Below are 21,714 nucleotides of genomic sequence, written 5' to 3'. Positions count from 1 at the left end.
CACTTGGGGGATTGTTGGAGCCTCACCGGGTAAGTGTCTAAAAGCGTGGGCTTTCAACATAAACGCGATCGAACGCGATACAAACGACACATAAACTACTAAATGTAAAGTGTGAAATATAGAAAAATATTGATTGGGTGGCAAAGTACATCGACAAAATCACGAAAGGTTCCAAAGGAAATCATTTTCGGCATGATCAATTTATAACATTGTCTTTAATGGTTTAAGTAATGATGAAATAATTAATTTCGGTTTAAGATATTATTAGGAAAATCTTCTCCTAATTGGGAAAATCTTCTCTATTCTCATATAATAAAAGACGAATTGCGTCCAGCAGTTTCCGTTTGTCAAGAATGACATCTTAGTTTGACTTAGTTACATCATGGCACTGGAACGGGTCGGAAGACCACAGTTGATTTATACTATGCTCTCTTCGATCGGATGGTTAGTTGAAGGTGCCCTTCCGATAGCGTATCCAGCCGATTTTTTTGAATATTCGATAAAAGAATAACTGTACTGTAAGTGTATTATAAGAGACAATGCTAGTTACTGTTATGATTTTGATACCAGTTGTTCCCTGCAATTATCTTCCGGGGTGCATACTCGTGGCGACAGAGCGTTCTTTGCCACCAACAACTTGTTGGACTTGGTTCTTCGGGACAACACAGCGTCGTAGTGCGCAGCTGTTCTTCAATGGAAAAGGCTTATTGAAGTTTAGAACCACAGTCCTGACACGTTGACGAGTTATAATAACTAGAATATTTTTGAATGGCGAATCGTGCAGTCCCATTGTAACTGCGCTGTCGACGTCTCTCGAAAATCCGTACCACTCACTGAACGTACTACAATGTGTTCTAAAACCACGAACATCGAGGCACCAATACTTTAAGTGCTTGCGAGAACTTTAGCTTAGATTTGCCTCGATCTCAACCACGTGCTCAAATTTACGTCAATACCGCGCAAGACGCACCATGATACTGGCGTCACCTCTAAGCGCTCACGAACGTAAACGAATTTCAGAATCGCCGGATGCATCACAATATTACTACTATTTGGCCAGATAGTTAGTGTCGCATACTTATTGCACGCTTCTATCACAGCTGATATATAGCATTGGCATAGTTTTGTACAGTAATGTAAGAAACTGTAAGATACTGTCATTGTAACTCACACTGTCGCTCTATTAATTAATACTAGTGGTGTATGCATTTCATTACTCGTTTTCGAACATTCAAGAAGTACAATTAGCGAACGCTCTGCTTGCACTACAACATAGGTTTAAAAGGCTAAGTTAAAAAGACTATAGCATAAATTTGGTATGCCTTGTCTATTGAAGTTTTGGAGAGACATTACACAGCTACCGAATGGAGATAAATAAAAGCTGAACATAGAGTGTTTTACGAAAATCAATTAAAATCTCCACCGATCAGAGATTTTTAATCACATTCTATGAGGACCAAACAATGATTAAATGTCTGCCCAGGAAATGACCGAAATTCTATTTCGCCAGGCGGATAGTAATCAAAAGAACTGACTGCAAATGAAAGCAGCACTAACGATGATGGACTGCAGAACCAGAGTTTTATGTGAAATCTATTGGTACCGCGATTAACAGTAAACATTTTAACGCATCGCGTGTGATGGTGGTTGGCAGATTTAACCAGCAGACGTTCTGTTCCTGCGGCAAGGACCCCGAAAGGGCTAGAAGTAAACATAACAGATGGTCAAACTTAAAAATGGAATGATGGAGCTCGAGGAAGTGTAGAGTAAACTGATAAATATGTTTAAAAAGGCGAGTCCTTTGAGGCATGTAAAAAGTTTGTCAATTGCTCGCTGTGCGAAAATGCACACCAGGTGGACAGATTTCAGGCGAGAGTGCATCTTTTGAGCACCCACGGTTCCAATAGTTCCTAGGCGCTCCACATCCAAGTGCTGATTGACCCGGCCATCGGTGTGGTGTGTGGGCGCTGTGTTAACCGAAAAAGATTATGAGTTGCTTGTGGTTCTCTAGGAAACACCAATAAAAATGATTAGTTGAAAAAGCGAAAAAACGATGAGAACAAAGGTAAAAAGGAGCTACATTCGGAAACTATCCAATCAGGAGGACGCTTGGTGAAGTTTAGGGGTCTGTTTTGCAATGCTCCCTTTTGTTACAGTGTTGAAGTGGCAAAGGTTCAGTGCGTGTTATGTCGTTGTTGTTTGTTTGTAATTGGTTATTTCACGGATTTGGTACGCAGCCAGTGTAATGCATCGGGTGTATTCGAGTGAGGTGTCCTGACGCAATCGCAAGTGGTGGTGTAGAGAGAATAAATGGCAATTAATAAAAAATGTACCTGTACAATATATGCATTCACCACATACGTCGACGCACGTGGCGGAGCAGACACGGAGGGAAACCAAATCTCGATTTTCCGCGGAGCGAAATAAGTTATCAATGCAATTGTTCCAATGAGATTTCAATTGATGAATTCCGTCCCTGAAGTGAGAATCTGAAAGGGTTGCAAAATACGCTTCTAAGGAACGTTAAATTGCTTGTTTCATTGAGGTCTGAGCGACAGTCTTCTAGGCGTCGTAAATCGTCGTGCGGTTTCCTTTGCTTGGACCACGTTCTAAAGTTGTCCACAAACTTACTCGAAGCAAGCAACATTAGCTCGTAACTGAAAAATAATAAATAAACAATAAAGGATAGTACGCACCATGAAACACTAATCTTCCTTTTTGGCACCCTGAAGGTGTTACTAGTAATCGCTTTTCACGTGACTAAAAAAATAACTCATATTTTAAATTAATTTAGGCCATTGATTTAATAAAATATCGCCTCAGAATAAAGATAATAAAGAATAAATAAAAAGAACAGAAGAAGAACAAAAAAGAAGAACAGAATAAAAAATAAAGAAATATTGATAATTTTCAAAATATAAGACGGGGCTGCTTACACATACGTAGACAATTTTGGTACGTATAATTAAATCTAAGGAATCTATAATATACGATTCATTTGTTGTTATTTTTCCAATTAAGACGTCATATTGCACTGGAAAACTCTGACATTAATGGGGCATGGAACCTTAACAGAGATTTTTCGAGAAACGCACTGCGTCTTGCTTTCATAAAGGCGAGAAAGGTACACAAACCAATCTGTGGAAAACGGTGAAACGCTTAACAGGCCTTGAACTTTCCCCGTGACCTTTTCGTGACACCACAGTGTGTTCGATGGAAATTTCCACGTTAGTGCTTCCAGGCCAAGAAGGACAGGGCGTTGGAAAATAGCCAAGAAAAAATTTCTGGAAATCGTCAAAAAGATACCCATCGGAACAAGCGTATGAATTGACGCAAAAACCAACTCCACTGTGTAAGGTGTGCTATATCATCGCCACCAGTTAATTGCTGTTATAGGTGTCCATTTCTGTAAAATTATTGGTCCATTGATGGATCAACTAGGCTCCATGGGATCAAAGATCCATTGATCCAGGTCGCGCAGAATCGTAAGGTTGCGACATACGACGAGGTTTAAGTAGCTTGAGGTGCTCCCGCAATGGAGTGTCGCTTTTCATACGCCTGAACAACAGCATCTTCCATAGAAATCAGAGTATTGCGTTCGTAATGTTCTAAAGATCGTCCATCGAACATTCATTACATTTCTTAAACCTACAATTTTCGTTTTTTGGAAAAGGTACGTAAAAATACAGTATCGAACACGATCAGAAGATTCTAAGCAACTTTTAGATTAAATTCGAATAGAAACCAAGCATAACCAAATAAATAAATTAAATCAAATAAATCATAAATTTATAAAATTTAATTGGTTAATTACGTAATTGGTTTAAAAGATGATTCCAACTGGGAGTTTCCTAAAGATTAGCACAAATTAGTGTAATTATTGAAGAAATGCGGGAACGGCAATTCATGCAATAAGAACCGAAATTGTTTAAAGCTGGGTAAGGCAGTGTCATTTGTTTTGTCCGCCCGGCAATGGCGTGCTAGGACCAGGAACAAAGGAAAGTCAAGGTTGCTCAGGCGTAGTGCTTGAATTACCGTAAGCTCGTTCTATTCCACCCACAAGGATATAGGTTGCGCGTTGCGCACCCAGCGAGTTCGGTGGTTCTCGTAGCTACTCTTTATTTTGGAATGTGTTTTGAGGCCTAGAGGAGCACGGCCACGGATCAGATTGGGAGATAAAGAGCGAGAGAGAGAAAGGACGCGAGCACCGAAAACGGTAATTCCATTACTAAAGAGTTGGAAAGAAAGGTTGAATAGATCGAGAGAGAAAGTAAACGAATGAAAGAGACTGTGTACTTGTATGGGAGAAAATGAGAAAGAAAATGAGGGAGATAGGAAAAGAGTTATAACATGAAAAGAATAACGTGCTGGTATCTCACGGCCTCTAAATCAGAAACCAAGTCTATAGGAGAATCGGAGCGAGGAGTTTTCGATTAGAAAAATTGCTCAGGAAAAGTTCGTCGCGTCGTGGCAGTGCAGAAAGAATCTCTCGTCGGGTTTGCGCCATATCCGTCGGTCCGTTTACCACCTACGTCCGATGTGGCTGAAAATGTTGGAATCGGTCACCCGACGTGAAGAGAAAACAGGAAAGCAAGGGTTCTGCCCTCCTTACCTTCTGACGGTCGTTTAGAAGTATGAATCTGATAGGTTCAGTAGTATTCTAAAAAGTGTTATTGTGGTGTGCTGGCACAGGAAAAGAAAGCCGCACCGAAAGGTAAACGCCGGCCGGCACCCAGAGACATTAGACGAAAACCATTGAAATAATGTCCAGCACAGTGGAAAAAGATGCTCATCGAGAGACAGTTATTATGTGAGAATTAAGTTTCTTGGCTGAACTTGAATTGCATGACTTTATGAAGCCTTTATCAACCTCCTATTGAAGACATGTGATTTTGTTTTTGGAACGGAGAGAACTTCGTTTGGAAGATAGGAGGAATTATTTTCGTGACCAAATTACGACAGCAACGACCGCTACAGGGACGATTCCATCATATACAAAATAAGAATAAGGCACCAAAGTAGCAATATGCAAATAGAATATCTTCAATAAAAGCACAGTACAAGATTTCATTTTATTACTGTTACATACGAGTTTTCGTTAAATTCTCAATGACAAAATAGATAAAATAGAAATATCAATCAAATAGAGAAAAAAATAAAATAAACAAAAACATCAAACCCAATTTCATCCGATCGTTGTGGTAGCTACTAAACTAAAAGCTACAGTGCTTCATATAGTACATTTGGCTTCGGTACATTTCGCTATATGTTGTTGCAAATTCAAAGTCTAAGTGCAGCATGTTTCAATATACAGTCAAACCATGATCACGATCATGTGAAGGATGGTTTGAGGAAAAAGGAAACATTTGATATTCCAGAGATGCTACAAAATATGATATTCCTACTTTACGGTGAAAAGAACTATATTATTTTTTCTTCGGTTTGATGTTGAGTAGTAAAAATATGATAACTCGTGCTTACTAAATTAATGTGTATGAATATAGGGTAATAATGTTTTTTCGCAATGTAAATCGAACTTTATCAACAGAATTGTGTATATCATTTGTTTGTATTAAAAATGATTCCGCCATATTCTGTGAGATGTTAGGCGCCTCCATCAAAGAAGGTTAATTTTCTTATATATTAAAACTAAATTTCATTCCGCCCATTTGTTAACAGGCACATTTCGGTTCCGATTATGCTTGCCAAACCAACATACTAGCAGGTTTTGCCTTTCTTTAATGTTCGATAAAATAAAGTTTCCAAAAATCTACTTTGGCTGGAACGAAGATTCCGGGTTTGCTAATTTGAAAACAAAAAAAGGACGACTACCGAATTATTCTCAATATTTTCTATAATGGATCCTTAAAACATACATTACACTATACATTAAAAATAACGGTTGGTTTCGTTTGATTGGAAACTTTAAAATATTACCGATTGATTTTTATCTCCTTTTTATTTTTCTTGTTTTTATTTTTCCATATGGACATTTTAGGCTTTCTCCTAGCTTGTTCTACCGTTTCTTTATCGCTTGGGATTGCATATTTGTTCGATAATTCAAACAATCACTTGTTATGCCCAATCTGCGCCATTTGTGAATCAATTTACCTGCTAGCAAAACTTTATTACAGTACAGTACTTCTATTATTGTTGATGATGGTGTAACGAAGCACAGGAATAAAATTTGCAATTGTTTTGGCTGTTCCTTTTATGACTGGAACATTGAAATTTAAAATGTTTGACTTTGTGTCATTCATATGCATTTTGCCGATGCCGCATTCTTTGAACCGTTGTCTGATATCAGCATAACTTTGTTTTTGAACAATTACAGAACAGAATAGAACAGCCTTTTCTTTCTTCGACTCTCTTTATTTTGCATGTGCTACTGGAGCGTTGTATACTGACAAGGTGGAATATTGGGTATATTGTATATTATACTCAGTGCTCTCACAATAATAGTGTAGCGAAATATCATCCTTTCTTCTATTACTTTGTTATAGTTCCCTGTTACAACTTTTATTGGTGGTTAAAAAGTGAATTAATTATTGGAGTTAAGAAGCACATAAATAGATGCATAGAAAAAATTTCTAATTATAAATTTGAACATGGAATGTTGTTTTTCTCGGTTTAAGTTCTGTTGTGACCATTTGTTTTTTATTAGCTACCTAATGTAACATAATGAACATATCAACAACCTTTATTAATGGGGTGCCATAGAAAAATATATAAAAAAATTAATATCGATATTGATAAATTCGGTTACTTCCAACATATACTACTGTGACCAAAAACGGGAAACGGGGTTTCTTTGACTATCGTGATGTGGTGCATTATGAATTCCTTCAAAATTGCCAAACTATCAACAAAGAATACTATTTAAGTGTTATGCATCGTTTTCGTAATGCTGTGAATCAAACAAGACCTGATTTGTGGAGGGAAAATTCTTGGTTCTTGCCTTACGAGCATGTTGTTGAATCAAATTTGCGTGATCATTTCATCATCGCACAAACTCGACTTATATCCTTCCACAACCACCGTGTTCGCCTGAGTGATCACCTTGTGAATTCTGGCTATTCGTTTAACTCAAGAGGCAGCTCCGGATCTATAGAAGAAATAGAACGAAGCACGCTTTGAAGGTTCTACCGGAAGTATTTGCGGCATGTTTTAAAAAATGGGAAAAACGTTAGAAGTGTACTGCGAAGTAGAAGTAGAAGTGTACGAGAGGACTACTTAGAGGGGGATATGAAAAGAATTGAGAATAGACTTTTGATTTAGAAATAAATTCCCGATAGTTTTGGCTACATTAACAAATCCATACAAAAATCCTCAAACCCACAGCAATTTCCATTCCACAGAGAAGCTAATTTCAAGCCTTCCTAATCAAATACGATGTTTTAGTATTCAACCTGCCAAAAAGCCAATTGATGGGATACGCGAAATGTCTTGAAGTAATATGTTTTACCTTGTTAACTTAATACTGATAGATTGTGTGCTAGGTAATTATACTCGTATACCATCTTCTTTAGACACATAATTTAATTAGAATTGAAAGTAAGCAATGCTATCGAGTAGATTGCTATTTCATACATAAAATGCAAATAGTTTTCAACAAACAGTTTAAATTACTTATCGGTCTCTACAATCTCCGGGTGGCTCCGGCCTGCTACGGCTCCCTCTGCCGGTTGCGGTCAAGCGTCTTCATCCAGCAGCAACCTCTCGAAACCGACTGTTCAGTTCAAACAGACAATGAGTTTAAGATTTTTTGGGGCTATTGTATTCAAACCGAATAAAAGCTTCCATCCATTCTAATTTAAAGAATTATATCGTGCATCCTATGATGAGTGCATCTAAATGTTTAAGTTTCATATGTTTACTGCTGGTTAATTCGTTCTTGCTCAGTCTTTAATCTGTTATGTCACATAAAAAATACGACCGATTTCCATTTACAGTGTGTATTTGCGTGCTCGCCTGCTCCTATGAAAAATGATATATTCATTTGTTATACGCCCTTTGAAGCTAATTTAATAATTTATTGCTTCGGTTTGAGATATTTGTTGTTTTAAATAAAACTAAAGGAGAAAGTAATGTATCGAAGCAGGGCCAAACAATATTTAAGTAGATTTTAATTGGAATGATGCAAAATAAATATTTTAATTGCTATGATTAGCTTGCTTCTACAGCGTCATGCTGTTATTACTTTCAATATATTCTTTCCCATATGTGTCACGGTAACGCAAAATTGGTCGATTCTACGTTCTTCAGATAATTTTGCATGTTCGATGCTCTCGTTTTGTGGCAAAAAAAAAATTATATGAATAAGACTTTAAGAAAACAGTCACAATTGGAGTCTTCTACGCAAGCCAAATTCTCGATCAATATTCGTCTTATTTTATGATAGTTTTAAGGATAATCGTTAACAGTAAGATTCATCGTTTCAATTTGGACTCACGCCATCGTCACTTTAACACTAAACGTACATACAACTGATCGTGTTTTTTTCTATGGAATCCGCTAGGTAAAAACAAGTACTCTGCCGAAAGAAATTGAATTAATCAAAAGGAGCAATGTCGAGGATCATACACACATCCTTCCCTTTCTGTCCTTGATTTGCTGGTGACCTCTACGACTTACAATTCGCCTTCAATTGCTGTCGACGTTGTTACCGCTTCTGCAACCTTCTTATTTTTCCCTTCTACTGCGGTAGTTTCTTCCCCAATACTAGTGGTGGTATCTGCATTATTTCCATTTTTTTCGTTGGTTATTTCATCAGCTTCACAATTTTGAAGCGATGTGTCATTTTCCTTATCACTTTCTGAATTTTTTTCTTCTTCTGTGGGGTTTTCGGAACTGCTTCCATTTGTTGTAGCATTTGATTCATCATCAGTCTTTCCGTTTCGTGTGGCTTGGTTTGCATTCGATTCGCCATCGTCTTCTTTAGGAACCGTTTGTTCAACTTGGCCGTTATTTTGTGGCGTTTCGGTAGAACTGCTTGCCATATCTTCCTTCACCTCCTTCGCTCCGATATCTACTTCTGCGATTGCACCGCTGGTTTTAGTTTCGGTTCCATGTGTTTCTTCAACCTTTTCAATCTGTACGTTTTTATTGGACTCCTCAATTTCAACACTGTCAACTTTATCTTCAATTTGTTCATTTACGTCATTTACTTCGTTTCTTGTCTTTTCTTTGGCCTGATCGTCTACTTCGTCAGAAGTTTGTTTAATTTTTGAATTTTCATTGATCTCTTTCGACTCATCTTTGCTTTCAACTTGTTTGTCATTAGCGCCATCCTTTTCTTTTTCTTTTTCGGATTCAGCGGCATCCATAGTAATTAATACTTCTGATTTTTCGTTTTGCTCAATCATTTCTGTTGTCTTTTCAGTAACGTCTACGAGTATTTCCTCTTTCTTTTCTGATTTGGAAGCTTCTTTGTCATCCTTCTTGGTTTCAATCGCATCCTTTTCGTTTTCCTCTTCACACGATTTTTGCACTACAGCATCATCTACTTCCATATTTTCATCACATTTTGATTCAACATCCTTCTCGTTCTTCGTGTTATCATTCTCTGGTACATTTGTTGTAACAGAAGCAGCTCCTTCCTCCTCCATCTTTTCTCGTGGTTCTGTAACATTTTCAGTGGTTTTTACTTCGTCAATCTTTATCTGTTTGTTCGGAGGTTCCTGAAATTTAATAAATAAGGAATAAAACAAATACATTTAGTGTATTACAATACTACTCAGCGTTGCATCTTTTTCTGGAATAAAAACAATAAAAATGGTTCAAAACTAAACTAGCAAAAGCTTCCAGATTCGCCAACAGATGGCATAATCTTTAAAATTAGTCAAGACATAAACCATTTTAAAACAAAATTTTAATAAATAAAATCATCAACATCAAGGATGTAATTAATATTAACAAACACCTACACACTTACGAATACGAATAGTTACGAATATATCTTTGAATATAATTACGAAACAACTATGTAACAACCATATATTATCATCATATATTATTATCATTTTCATTATTGCTGAATTAACGTTTTAAAAATGACCTTATCTTGTTAATGATGTTGTTATTAATGATAATGAATAATACGTTAAATGATCTATTTACTTTGAAGTGCTTTAAAAATATTTGATATTATTCAACCATTCAATTTTTCTTTCTTCAAAATTTACATTTATTCCAATTATAACTCGATCAAAAATATCACTGCAATTAGTAAATAAACAATAACTGGCACCACTCAATCGTTACGATGACTTAATATACTAGGACTAATAAATCGTAATCGATGCAACATAGTATTAATCTAATATCTCAAATATATATAATGTCTACACATCATTAGTTGAACGTAATTCGAAGAACTTTAATTTTTTTTGTAATGGTGGTGTAATCTGTCTTAATATCAATTTAATTTAAAAAATTAAAGAATTCAGTTAGTGAAGTTTAACCAAGTTTTTGTATTCAATACTTTATTTTTCTTTTTAAAGTAAATGCTCATTTCAGACATTCCGAGAACATAGAAATCAAGCAATCCCCCCTATCATGAAACTCGAATCGAGAACTCGAACGGTCATTTGAGTTCATTTTGCTATAGCTTTCTCTTTCTGCCCTCTCAATTGCTGTATTCTGCTTTCTCTCTTACTGTGTTCACTCGAACGATCGAGTTCTCGATTCGAGTTTCATCATAATAGGGGGGAATATTTGAAAAGTACCAACATGACGTTTAAGCCAATATTTTTCTTAATTATTATACATATTTTGTATGTAATATAATTTTATTTCTCGTTGATCTATATTAGTGTTGATATTTTTAAGTTCGTTCGGTTTTCATAGTATTCTTATGTGGGAACAATCGTGCAATATCTTTTTTGACACTACTGTAACCGTTAAAAAAAACCCATATGCAATCGATGAATAATCGAAGACATTCTTGCACTTATTTGACCCACGCCCTTTTTTTATTTCTGAAGAAATATTAAAGCTTATTGGATGCGCTACTCACGCATCACGTAGCAAAACTATGTTCACTACACTGTACAGAAATTGTGCCACGGTAGTAGCCGTGGCTTATCAAAAAATAGCGAAAATTTGCAAAATAATATAAAAATATTATTTCTTATTAGGATATACCTGAGCATTGTCCTCTGCGACGCCGGTAGTTTCGTCAATTTTTCTTTTCGCGGTTGCAGATGAGCCGTTTTCCTCGTTTATTTTTTTAAACGAAAGCTCAGAAAACGTCGTAATAACTGGAAATTCTTTACGATCTTCTTCGGAAAGTTCGGCATTGCCAGGTCGATCTAGAAGTACCACGTTCACTCCTGCTTCCTTAGCGGCTTTAGCTTCTATTCATAAAAAAACGGAAATAGACAAACAAAAACATTTAAAAACTAACATCGAAATGAGTGAATCCAATCGAGTACATGGAATCCGTTTGAAATACTTAGTAACAAGCTCTTTTCAACACCACCGCTATACACTAACCAATGTTCATCTTCAATGATGTCGTAATATGATTTATATATATGGCAACTATATTCGATTTTTAACTTACCTGCTATGACATCTGTAAGAAAAACCACGTCTGCGGCTTCAGCATTGATGTTTTTCAAAATTGACTCATAACTCTCTTTCTCTTGCTTGGCTCCAATTTTAGTATCATAATGGCCCGAGAGGTATTTGAGGAGATTTCCTTTTTCACTATGTTCGAAAAGCAGCTTTTGTGCATCAACACTTCCGCTTGAGTAGATGTACACCTTTCGACCACACTCATCCCACTGTTCGAACGCCTGCTGCACATCCTCGTAAACACTAGTTGCGTAAAACAAATGTAAAGAATAACAAACATACGAATGGTATGTTTAAAATGTGCTTGCATCACATCACAATAAAAAACATTGGTCTTCAAGATAGTTGCTTTACTTACTGGCCTTTGATTGTGCCGTCCTTATAGCCTTTGGCCCAAACTAATCCTTGTAGCGTTTTAAGTGCCCCTGTCTTGCGGTCCTTTGACATTTGCCATTCGATGTTTTTCACAAGATCTTGAATGATCAGATCGTCAGATTCCTAAACAAAAACAAAGTGATGTTACCACGTGCAAGTAATATCATAATGTATTACAAATTTTTCACTTCACATGTTTAGTTTTGTCAATTATTTTTGTATGTTTGTCATATGATTTAATTTCTAAATTTTGTTTTAATCTGAACATACCCCAGCAGTAGCGATAGTAACAACTCCTTCGATATTTGCTTTCTTATCTTCATTGGCCTGCTCGCGCAATGCTTCGACCACAGTTTTTGTAGCTTCTTCATTCCAGTTAGTTTTTAAATACTCTTCAGTATTTTTTAGCGCATAGGGAAACAAGACATCCTGAAAAATATGTAAACAAATTTAAAATGAAGCTGCGTAATGTAAGTCACCAATAATCGTGCCGTCACACCGCAAACACCGCCATTTGTGCGTTGCGTTCGTTCGATATTACTCTGCGTTCGTTCAGATATTACTCTGTCTGGTTTTTTAATGATTAAACTTCTTTTCCTCAGCACATCAACATCAAAAAACCGCTAAACGACACAAGATGTATTAGGTTTAGTACGTATAATTTTTATTTTTTTTAGCATCAGCCAGGTGTACTCTCGAAATTGCAGTATTCCCTGTAAAAATCACCTACTCGGGAACAAAATATTTTATAGTTTATGCGAAGAACGAATCATCTGGATAGTTCACAACAACTAATGAATAAAACTGTCGAATAATCTTAAAAATTAACTTTGCAAAAAATCACAAAAGTTACATATATTTTAATGCGAAAGAAAGGTATGGGGGGTTGCTTCACATTAAAATATTTAAGAATTATATGTCTACTGCAAATTATTGCCAAAGTCAATATGCCTCTTTAAGCACACAAATAAAACAGAAAAGAAAAAAAAAGATTTTGAAAACACAAAAAAGGGAGAAATAGAATTGCCTCAATTGAATTTTTTTATCCTGCGCTCAGAAATAGATGACATACGATATGTTTGATTTAAACTTCACAAAATTTAAAAAATCAAAATAAAAAACAATACTTTTTGTTCTTAACAAACCGTGTGGCGACTGAGGTGAGGTGAAACGTTAAATGAAAGAAGAAAAATGCTGAATTAAGATAGGTGCAAAAGAACAGTATAAGATATCGATTAAAACCTGTTTGGTTTTTATTTTTCTTTAATTACTTTTCTTTAATTGGTATATGTATAAGATCTGTATTTTTAAGCTGTTAAAAGACAGGTGAATGAGCGAAACGACAAACTTATAGACAGGTAAGAAAGCATACAATATCTCACCATTGAATGCTTTGAACTCAAAACAATGTACACTAGAGCAAAATCGTTTCCAGAATATAGAAGGTTTACTTCTAGGGAATAGAATCTACCCGACCGCTTGGATAATTTGTACCTTAAACGTTGAGTAAATGAATACCAATCCACCTAGAGAACATCAATTTATATTATGCGATCATTTTTACCTGATACAAAAGCCTCAAGGCAAATATTAACTATCGAAAGAAAACAAAATTATATAAAAAATGTTCCTGTACCTGTCGCCTTTGACTAGAGTAGGCTAGTTTTGCTACTGATCTAATTTAACTGTGCAAGTTTTAGTAAAAAAAAACCGGTACAGAATATAATTATTATTCCACTTTAAAGGATCCTTGTATATTATGAATATAGTCTGGTCATTATAATTATAGTAACATAAGCATCACTAAAAGTAGCAAAGGTGATACTTCTGTTTAGTGCAATCCCTTTATTTTTCCGTATGATACATGACAAACGAAACTGCATGTAGCAAACGCATCACAGTTTTCCACGCACTTAAGAGTCACAAACTGCAATCTTTCGAAATAATGAACAATCACCTCATACCACATAACTATTGCATCTATCTTACAGTGTTGAAGCGTCAAGAGCTGAAAATATGCAGCATAAAAAGTGTTGAGTTTTCATAGCGGAAGTATCTTTTGTGTGTGTGTCGCAAACGCACAGTTCTACTAAATAAGAGCAAATTTATGTGCGCTGTGAACATGTAGAAACCTTTCACACCACACATACACATGTGAAATTACCGCGCTAAAGGACTACAGCAAAATGAAGTCGAAAGCAAAAATTTCCAAATTTTCGCACACCCGAGCTTCATTCCTTCTACGTTTTTGCAATCAAGTTCTATCCCGTTTCATGGTATGATCGACACATTCGTTTCACCACTACAAAAACCTTTCTTCAAAGGGAACAGGAAACGCCGCTACATTCAAGCAACCTAGGGACAAATAGTCGCCTTAAACACATCTATGGATGGGAGCAAGCAACGAAGAACATTTTTCTCTCTTAGGCGCTGATGGCAACATTGCAGAAATTAAGCATCACAAGAGAAACTATAGTAACCGCAATGTGAACATCTGGAGAAGAGAGAAAATGGCAGCCTGTCTGTTCATGAACTTTCAAATGTGCACCATTGGCAAAAATAACACGCTTTCGGCTGGAATCCTCTCGAACATCTTGAATTAAAGTTCTGGGAATTACAAATCCTACATAATTCACAAAATGTAATCATTGGACATTTGAGTCCATGTGCATTTATTGCAATACAAGAACAAACAAGTTCGGACAAGAAAATTCAGGTGCCATGACAAAGATCCTACACGACTGCAAGATCCTACTAATAGAGACGATCTCTCTTCTTTTCAAATTTTCCACTGTGTTAGTAACAAACGTTGATACGTATTTCACCGGAGCCGATCCACAACACTTGTGGTGGTGTAGTTAGTTCCCCGAACCAATTGTCCAAGGAGGAGCAAGGGGCAGAGGAATGAAAACGCTGTATTAAAATTTCAGTTGCGATTGCTTTCATTGGAATACAGTAATGGAACTTGCTGAAAAGATGTCTTCAAGGTCAATCGAATATGCATTAAAATATCTACGTTCTACAGCGACTCAGCTATTATACTTGCCGCACAGTTGAGAGCAAAAAAAAAAAAGAATCATCAACCAGCAAGCAGCAAGATCAAGACTCTGGAATAGAACAATGTTCGACTGCAATAAAGCTTACCTTAACAAAACTAATCGAAGTAGTAGTCCCCTCAATATCGCAAATGATGGACTTGGCCGAGAGAATTTTTTCGCCAAGGGTAACGACTGCCATTTTTTCCGTTGGATACCAGTACCAGAGACAGACACACACACAGGATTTAACACTCCCGGCAGAGATGCTTCTTTTATGCACAGCTTGGTGCACCAGAAAAGAGGTTAGGATGACACCGCTACACACCGCCGATGGAAAAACGGTGATGGTTTTCAACAAACTATAGACCACTGAAGCCGCAGCTATCAACCAGACTTTCAAATGTAAATTTTCTTTGCTGTTTCCGCAGCATACAATGCAAAAATAATCCTAGTTTTTTAGGGTTTTCTCGTTTTCTATTACAACGAACAGCAACGGACCAGAACGCACAAACCAGAAACCAGCGCAACTTCACGGATAAAACACGACTGAGCAGAAAACTTGCTCTCAGCAATAGCGATGTACCGGCACAAAGTGAGTGGTAGTGTGCGTGAACTGTCGCAAAAATTTAGGCGCCGGCATTGAATCGACGAACCGCTTAAAGCAAATCATATGCTGCGCTCGAGCATTCAAGCCAGTTGTCAAACCAAAAGGTTAGTTTCAACAGATTATTTTTATTAGGTTATAATCTGAAAAAATTATGATTTCATCGAAATGCATTCATACATTACAATTCTAAACTTTTCATGTCAACACAATGATTCGTATCGAAGATGCGTTCCGATTGAGTTGGTTGACCCATTCAATGTTGAAGAAAGATTACATCATCTGCTATGATACTGGAAGTTGTTCGTTGTTTTCCCTCCTGATCTGTTATTTCTCCGTATGTTATTTTCCCAGTCACCAAGGTTCTTTGGCCTTTCTTCAAATACGACAACACAGAATCTCGCAGACCAGGCTTGAAGACAACCACACGATGCCAGTCTGTTTTCTGCATCCAATCGCCCGATTCATATCTGAAAAGCCAATCGCCAATTAAAATATAATTTGTGTAAATATGCTATCTAGTTACAAGACACTTTTCTTCTTACTTGTAATTAGAATGAGTAGCCACGGAGAACATGACTACCGGATGTTCCTCATTTCCACGGCGTTGTGGATCAGCTCCTACCCGCCCCAACAGCGTTACAGTATTTACAGCTGGAAAATACATTTGGAAGACATTATTTATAAAAAAACACACACTACAAGCCGACCAATAGACATGCTACAACGTTTCTACATCGCATAAGTAATATTGCGAACTATAAAAAAGGTTTGAAAATATACTTACTTTTTTCAATGCGGGACGAATCAGTGCAGAGTGTACGTTGAAATCCTGTAGACAGCAATGTTCGTACTAGCTGTAACATTTTGTTAGATTAATGATATTAGAGATAGAAAGTAGTGCTGCGCGTGGGCGGTAGTTAATGGTATTTATTTGCTTACAAATATTTTGTTTCCAAGCATCTTTAAACTGCTGACATTCACAATAAAATGTTCGAAACTACAAATGTAAACAATTCTGCTGTCAAAACGCGAGCGTTGGTTTTGTACGTTAAAGTTAGTTGCTAACCTTGCCATGCGCGGCGCGGCGGTACTAGCAATTGGCTTGAATGTGTAAGTGGAAATTGTTTTTTCCTTCTTCTACACCCAAGAACCCCTTTCTACTGGTCCTGCTTTTCGTTACAAAGTCAACGATCTAAAATATAACCTACATATTAACCGCGCAAATATCTTCACTCGCCCCTCACCGCTTCGATTATCTAACACTCGCTGTAGAACGGGAGGATCGTATTATCAAATTATACAGAGAATTATGCGAAGACATTCTTAGAGAAACATTTATACGCATGTTGTTTTGATAAATTTATACCATACCTTGAATATTACCTACCTTTTTCTAATGTGTATTTCAGGAATTAGTTTGGCAATCGAGGGTTAGTTACCAGATTGAAATTATTGTAACATCCCAATTGGTCTCATGACCAGCTGCGTGCCAACAGGTTCCGGGGATCATCAGGTTAGGGTATGATTACAAATTTCTTGGATTATAATGTCGTCTCAACATTTTAGTCTCTGTAAAAGATCCAGTGATCGAAAAATCACAATGAATGTATAAAATAAGCAGCGAGTTAATATTTAAACTATTCAGATTTTATCGAATTTTTACATTATTTATTTACTGATTTATCATTTTTGTGCTTTTATAGCTCGTTTTGATTATCCCAATCGTTTGACATATTTACGCGGAAATTCCCAAATACATTTCTGAAATTTACATTAAAGAATCGAGAAATAAACTTTGTTTGGCATCTGGTTTGTTACTCGACGTTTTTGCTTTCTTTGCGTCATTCGATTCCTCGGCTTCTTTCGAATCAAGCACACGTTTTGCAGTCTAAAATATGTTCAAAAACATGCTGATTATCATTGAGATTATTCTAACATTGGCCAATAAAAATACCTTCTCAATCGCTGGACTTAGAGCAGCGAAAACGAAATTTCTACTCTTAGCGGGAACTACAGTGTTGCTACTCTCGTTCTCTGGATTTGCTTTGATCAAATCGGCAAGCTTATTCAGCATTTTTTCATCACGAGTTAAAAATGATGCTTTGCTGCCCTGAAATAATTCAAGAAAATGTAAAGTTTTAGAACATTAGGAACGAAACCCAATATTACCCGAGTAAAGTTACAATAATTCTTACCTGTGCGATACTGGAACTGGAGATCAGGAAAGGTTTTTCTTCTTTTGTAGAACTAGGGGTTGTGGACTGTTTTTTGACAATAGTCAATCGTTTCTTCCCAACCGTGCTTGCAATCAACACGGATTGATTATTTTCTCGCTCGCCAATTACATTTGTTGTATCGGTAGTGTTCAACAACGTAGCAGCGGGAAAATCGGTTTCGGTTTCGTCTAGATTCTTCTCCTTAAGCATTTTGTCCCGCTCATGTCTCATTTTCCGCCATATCAGTTCAGTTTCTTCGTCTTTAGCCTCTTCATTTTCTTCTTCATTTTCATTCTCATGCGTCTTTTTATCATAATCCAAATTAATGGTATTTTCTGCATTTTTCCATCTAAATTGTCTTACCCAGACAGCTTCGTTTTCTTCATCTTCCATGTAAATTTCTTTCAGTTTTTCCACTTCTCTATGATCTCGGTCAAGCATTTGCCGATGGTGTAGTTTTTCCAACTCCTGCTGCAACTGGTTCTGATCGTACTCATCTTCATCGCCCATCTCAATATCGTACTGATCGAGTCCCTTTTCATCTTCGTCTGCACTTCCCCACTCGGATTCGGACAGCTCGGCTTCAATTTCTAAGAAGTTTTTCACCATTTGTTTTTCACCCTTCTTTGGCAGTGTAACTTCTATTTCATTTTCTTCTGAATCGTAGTCAAAATAAGTATTAATTGCCGTGTTTGCGATTTTGGGTGAAGATTTTTTCTCGTTTATCTTTTTTTCATCTGTTGTCTCAGGCTCATCTGCTTGTTCTTTTTCGGTTTCTTCTTCATCATCATCCGATATGTGCAAGTGTTTTCTCTTACGACGTTTTCTTACTTTTTTTACGCAATCGCTATCACTGTTGTCTGATTCAGCTGAAGATTCAAGTCGCATTTTTCTATCCGAAATATAGTACGTGTCCTTTTTAGCAGCATCTGCTATTTTGCTTGATTCAACTGTATTTTCCTGGATTTGCATGCTTTTTTGTGTTTCAAAACTTCCAGAACACATTTCCATTAGTTGTGATTCTCCAACAAGTTGATCAGCTTGGGTGTAAATTACCTGGGAAGCTTGTTGCAGGCTTTTTTTATTTTGATTTTCAGGAAACTGTTTCTGCGTGGTAGATACCAAACATACATTGGATAAAGATTGGTCATCTGGACCTGCCTGCGTGGTAAATCCACCCGAACATAAGGCCATTAGGTCATCTTCTGATACATTATCTCCATTACTTTCTTCTTCGTCATCTTTCCAATGCAGTATCAAGTTGTCGTCTTGTTCCTCAAAGGGTTTGTTAAATTCTGTTTCTAATGCAGTTTCTGTGGAAAAAAGAAATCTTTGTTAAGTTTCTTACCCCAAGCATACAAAAACGCTTACGTACCATTTGTAGGAGTCTTGTTTGTTTGGTCAAAAACTTGTGCCTTCTCACACGGCTTCAACGTTGGAACATCGACTTCGTCCTCAGAATCTTGGAAAGCAACAATTCGATTCTTTTTTACGGTGTTTCGCAATGCAATCATTTCTTCACATTTGTCTTCACTCTCTTCAGAATTAGAATTTGATGACGAATACTCTTCATCGTCGTTTATTGCTTCATGATTTACGTTACTTGTATGTTGGCCAGCAACATTATATCCTCCATCTTCATCTTCATCTTCCGACGTTTCCGATTCAAAATCGTCTGAAAGCTCTTCTTCTTGTTCTCCTTCGCTGTTTTCCATGTTTTCATCATCAAGGGTTTTGGGACACTCTTCTTCGCGTTTTTTCATTGCCTCACGCCGACCAGTATCTATTTTTTCCTTCAAAATTTGTTGCACTTTCAACATTGCTGCACCGGGTATGATCGAATCTTTAGCACTAATTTGCTGTTCATCATTTGTAAGCAATGACACATTGTTGAGTTTCAAATCGCCACCGTCAGAGCTTAAGATGCTCACAACCTGTGCTGTAGAAGTTACGTTTTGCTTTCCACCTCCACATTTGGCCAGCCTTTCAAAAAGAATTTCTATGCCGGAAAGAGGTTTGGGCTGTGAGTCATCACCGTCAAGTTCTATTGCCATTCCTGGATTTCTTAAGTGAGGATGAGATGTTATTTCGAGCGTTGCTAACAATCGATTCTTTTGAGTGGTAGCTGTCGTAGTTTTTGGTTTATCCAAAATAACGTCGTAGTCCACTTCAGATTTTTTCTTTTGTCCACATATTTCTGTACCTTTTTGAGTTTGCACTTGATTTTCTGTGTCGTTCTGTGTCTGTTTGCTGACTCCCGGTATTTTATCACCAATTTCATCGGCATTGGTTTCTACTTCTGTGACTGCGTCGACCAATACCTCATTTGTTTGTATGTTCAAAGGATTCGCATCAATAGTCGACTGTTGCAATCGTTCTTCGGCAGAGCTTGGCACTATTTTATCTTCACTGGCTGCCCCTTCAATCGTTGCATCCAATTGTGGAAGATCGATTGATTTAAGTATTTGATTCGGAATCCGGCTTTGTTCTGATTCCTCATCCGATATTTCCGGCTGATAAAATTTTTTAGATTCCTCCTCTCGCTCCTTCAAGTGCCGTGCAAACGTTGCCAGTTGCTCTGACGTCATTTTCATCGACATATCTCGCAATTTTGTTTTCGGTATGCAGTTATTCGGTGTATCAGCTTTGCATATAGCTTTTCGCGCAAGGAATTCTTCAAACGTGCGAGCTCGCGCTCGATGGTATGGAACATCAATTGTCATTTCTCGTTTCATTCTTTGCGATTCACTTTGAATTATACGCTTTTCTTCCATTGCTTCGTGGTTAGTCATCTGGAGTAGAATAAACATTGATTAAAAGTAAAATAGATTGAGCAAAATGTAATATTGGATATAAAAATAATGTACCTTTTTGTTTCCCTTCACCTTGGATGAACTTGCCTCTCGTGACTCCTCATCAGAAGACGATGACGATGTTGCTTGTTTTTCAAAACTATGCGGTTGTTTACTGTCTTCATCGCTGAAGAACAAGTTCAGCTATAATTGTAAGAAATTATTATAACAGATGACAGCATACTATTTTTAAATATCTAATCATAAAGAACTCACGTTTGCAAGTATGTCTTGTGCTGTTTCTGTTTTAGAGAAAATAATTTTTTTCTTAATGATTTTTTTGGTTCTGCCCTTATGAACTACCGGACCGGAAGATTCACTGTTTGACATGGCTTCACCCTTATCAGAATCGAAATCGACATTACGTCTTTTCCTTTCCTTACTCCTCATTTTACTTGATTTTTTTCTGGATTTATCTTTTTTCTTACTATTAACCTCTGCATCAGAATCTGATTCTTCGTCATGTATTTTTTTTAGATGTCGTATCTTCGTTTTAGTGGGATCAGATAAACTATACTGATCTTCTGTAGATTTGGATGAAATGGGATCATCGTCTGAATCACTATCGATAATATTGGATATGTTTGTTTTCCAGCGCAGATGAACTACGCTGTCTGGTTTAACCCCACATTGTGCATCATCTTTTTCAATCTGAGTTTCAGACTCTTTGTTTTTCCACTTTGACAAATGCGGTACATTCTCTTGTTTTCTTTTGTATTCTCCAGGATCTCTCGAATTTCCATTCACACTGTCTATCACTGTAGGGTCGTTTGGATTTGCACTTGGACTCCTTACATTCATTGCATCAGAATGGTTTTCTTCTGGATCTGATTCCGACTCACAGCGAAGTGTGTCCGAGGCTTGTAATTCGCAATCGGAATCCATGTTCAAAACAATCGACTGGTACGTCTCGAGCACGCTGTGATTAAGAGTTACAATTCGTATAGCGGAACACACTTTAAATGCACAAATTATTTATCTCGTTCGTCATTTATCTGCTCATCGACTGAAGCTATCTTCGCGCCAGAATAACATGTAAACTGTCA

General features: G+C 36.9%; 3 protein-coding genes across 3 annotated transcripts; all 3 read right to left on the bottom strand.

Annotated features, from left to right (window-relative positions):
• Positions 1–5,194: 5,194 nt before the first annotated feature.
• LOC131206889 (enolase-phosphatase E1) lies at positions 5,195–15,522 on the bottom strand. Its single transcript, XM_058199478.1, has 6 exons — positions 15,100–15,522; positions 12,226–12,384; positions 11,939–12,078; positions 11,567–11,823; positions 11,146–11,357; positions 5,195–9,680 (listed from the first exon to the last, which is right to left on the bottom strand). The coding sequence occupies exons 1-6, from the start codon at positions 15,190–15,192 to the stop codon at positions 8,631–8,633; spliced, it is 1,911 nt and encodes a 636-aa protein (XP_058055461.1). The 5' UTR covers positions 15,193–15,522; the 3' UTR covers positions 5,195–8,630.
• Positions 15,523–15,711: 189 nt separating this feature from the next.
• Positions 15,712–16,626, bottom strand: LOC131210295 (single-stranded DNA-binding protein, mitochondrial). Its single transcript, XM_058203521.1, has 4 exons — positions 16,540–16,626; positions 16,385–16,454; positions 16,143–16,251; positions 15,712–16,067 (listed from the first exon to the last, which is right to left on the bottom strand). Exons 1-4 carry the CDS (start codon positions 16,558–16,560, stop codon positions 15,854–15,856), a joined length of 414 nt encoding a protein of 137 aa, XP_058059504.1. The 5' UTR covers positions 16,561–16,626; the 3' UTR covers positions 15,712–15,853.
• Positions 16,627–17,294: 668 nt separating this feature from the next.
• Positions 17,295–21,678, bottom strand: LOC131208303 (claspin). Its single transcript, XM_058200986.1, has 6 exons — positions 20,885–21,678; positions 20,684–20,812; positions 19,192–20,608; positions 17,796–19,129; positions 17,555–17,710; positions 17,295–17,488 (listed from the first exon to the last, which is right to left on the bottom strand). Exons 1-6 carry the CDS (start codon positions 21,551–21,553, stop codon positions 17,369–17,371), a joined length of 3,825 nt encoding a protein of 1,274 aa, XP_058056969.1. The 5' UTR covers positions 21,554–21,678; the 3' UTR covers positions 17,295–17,368.
• Between the last annotated feature and the right edge of the window lie 36 nt (positions 21,679–21,714).

Source organism: Anopheles bellator, chromosome 2 (genome assembly GCF_943735745.2).
Source record: "Anopheles bellator chromosome 2, idAnoBellAS_SP24_06.2, whole genome shotgun sequence".
Taxonomy (NCBI): Eukaryota; Metazoa; Arthropoda; class Insecta; order Diptera; family Culicidae; genus Anopheles; species Anopheles bellator.
This window is presented reverse-complemented; position numbering and strand designations above follow the sequence as displayed.

Bases quoted from the DNA above. Each gene is read 5' to 3' on its own strand.
- LOC131206889 (XM_058199478.1), bottom strand. From the start codon at position 15,192: ATGGCAGTCGTTACCCTTGGCGAAAAAATTCTCTCGGCCAAGTCCATC. The intron at 11,358-11,566 runs GTAAGTTAAAAA...TTTTATGAATAG, and splicing joins TCTTACAGATGTCATAGCAG to AAGCTAAAGCCGCTAAGGAA. The intron at 9,681-11,145 runs GTATATCCTAAT...ATTAAATTTCAG, and splicing joins TCGCAGAGGACAATGCTCAG to GAACCTCCGAACAAACAGAT.
- LOC131208303 (XM_058200986.1), bottom strand. From the start codon at position 21,553: ATGGATTCCGATTGCGAATTACAAGCCTCGGACACACTTCGCTGTGAG. The intron at 17,711-17,795 runs GTAAGAATTATT...GAATTATTTCAG, and splicing joins CCAGTTCCAGTATCGCACAG to GGCAGCAAAGCATCATTTTT. The intron at 17,489-17,554 runs GTATTTTTATTG...AACATATTTTAG, and splicing joins TAAGTCCAGCGATTGAGAAG to ACTGCAAAACGTGTGCTTGA.
- LOC131210295 (XM_058203521.1), bottom strand. From the start codon at position 16,560: ATGCTTGGAAACAAAATATTT. The intron at 16,252-16,384 runs GTAAGTATATTT...TGTATTTTCCAG, and splicing joins TTCGTCCCGCATTGAAAAAA to CTGTAAATACTGTAACGCTG. The intron at 16,068-16,142 runs GTAAGAAGAAAA...TTGGCTTTTCAG, and splicing joins GCTACTCATTCTAATTACAA to ATATGAATCGGGCGATTGGA.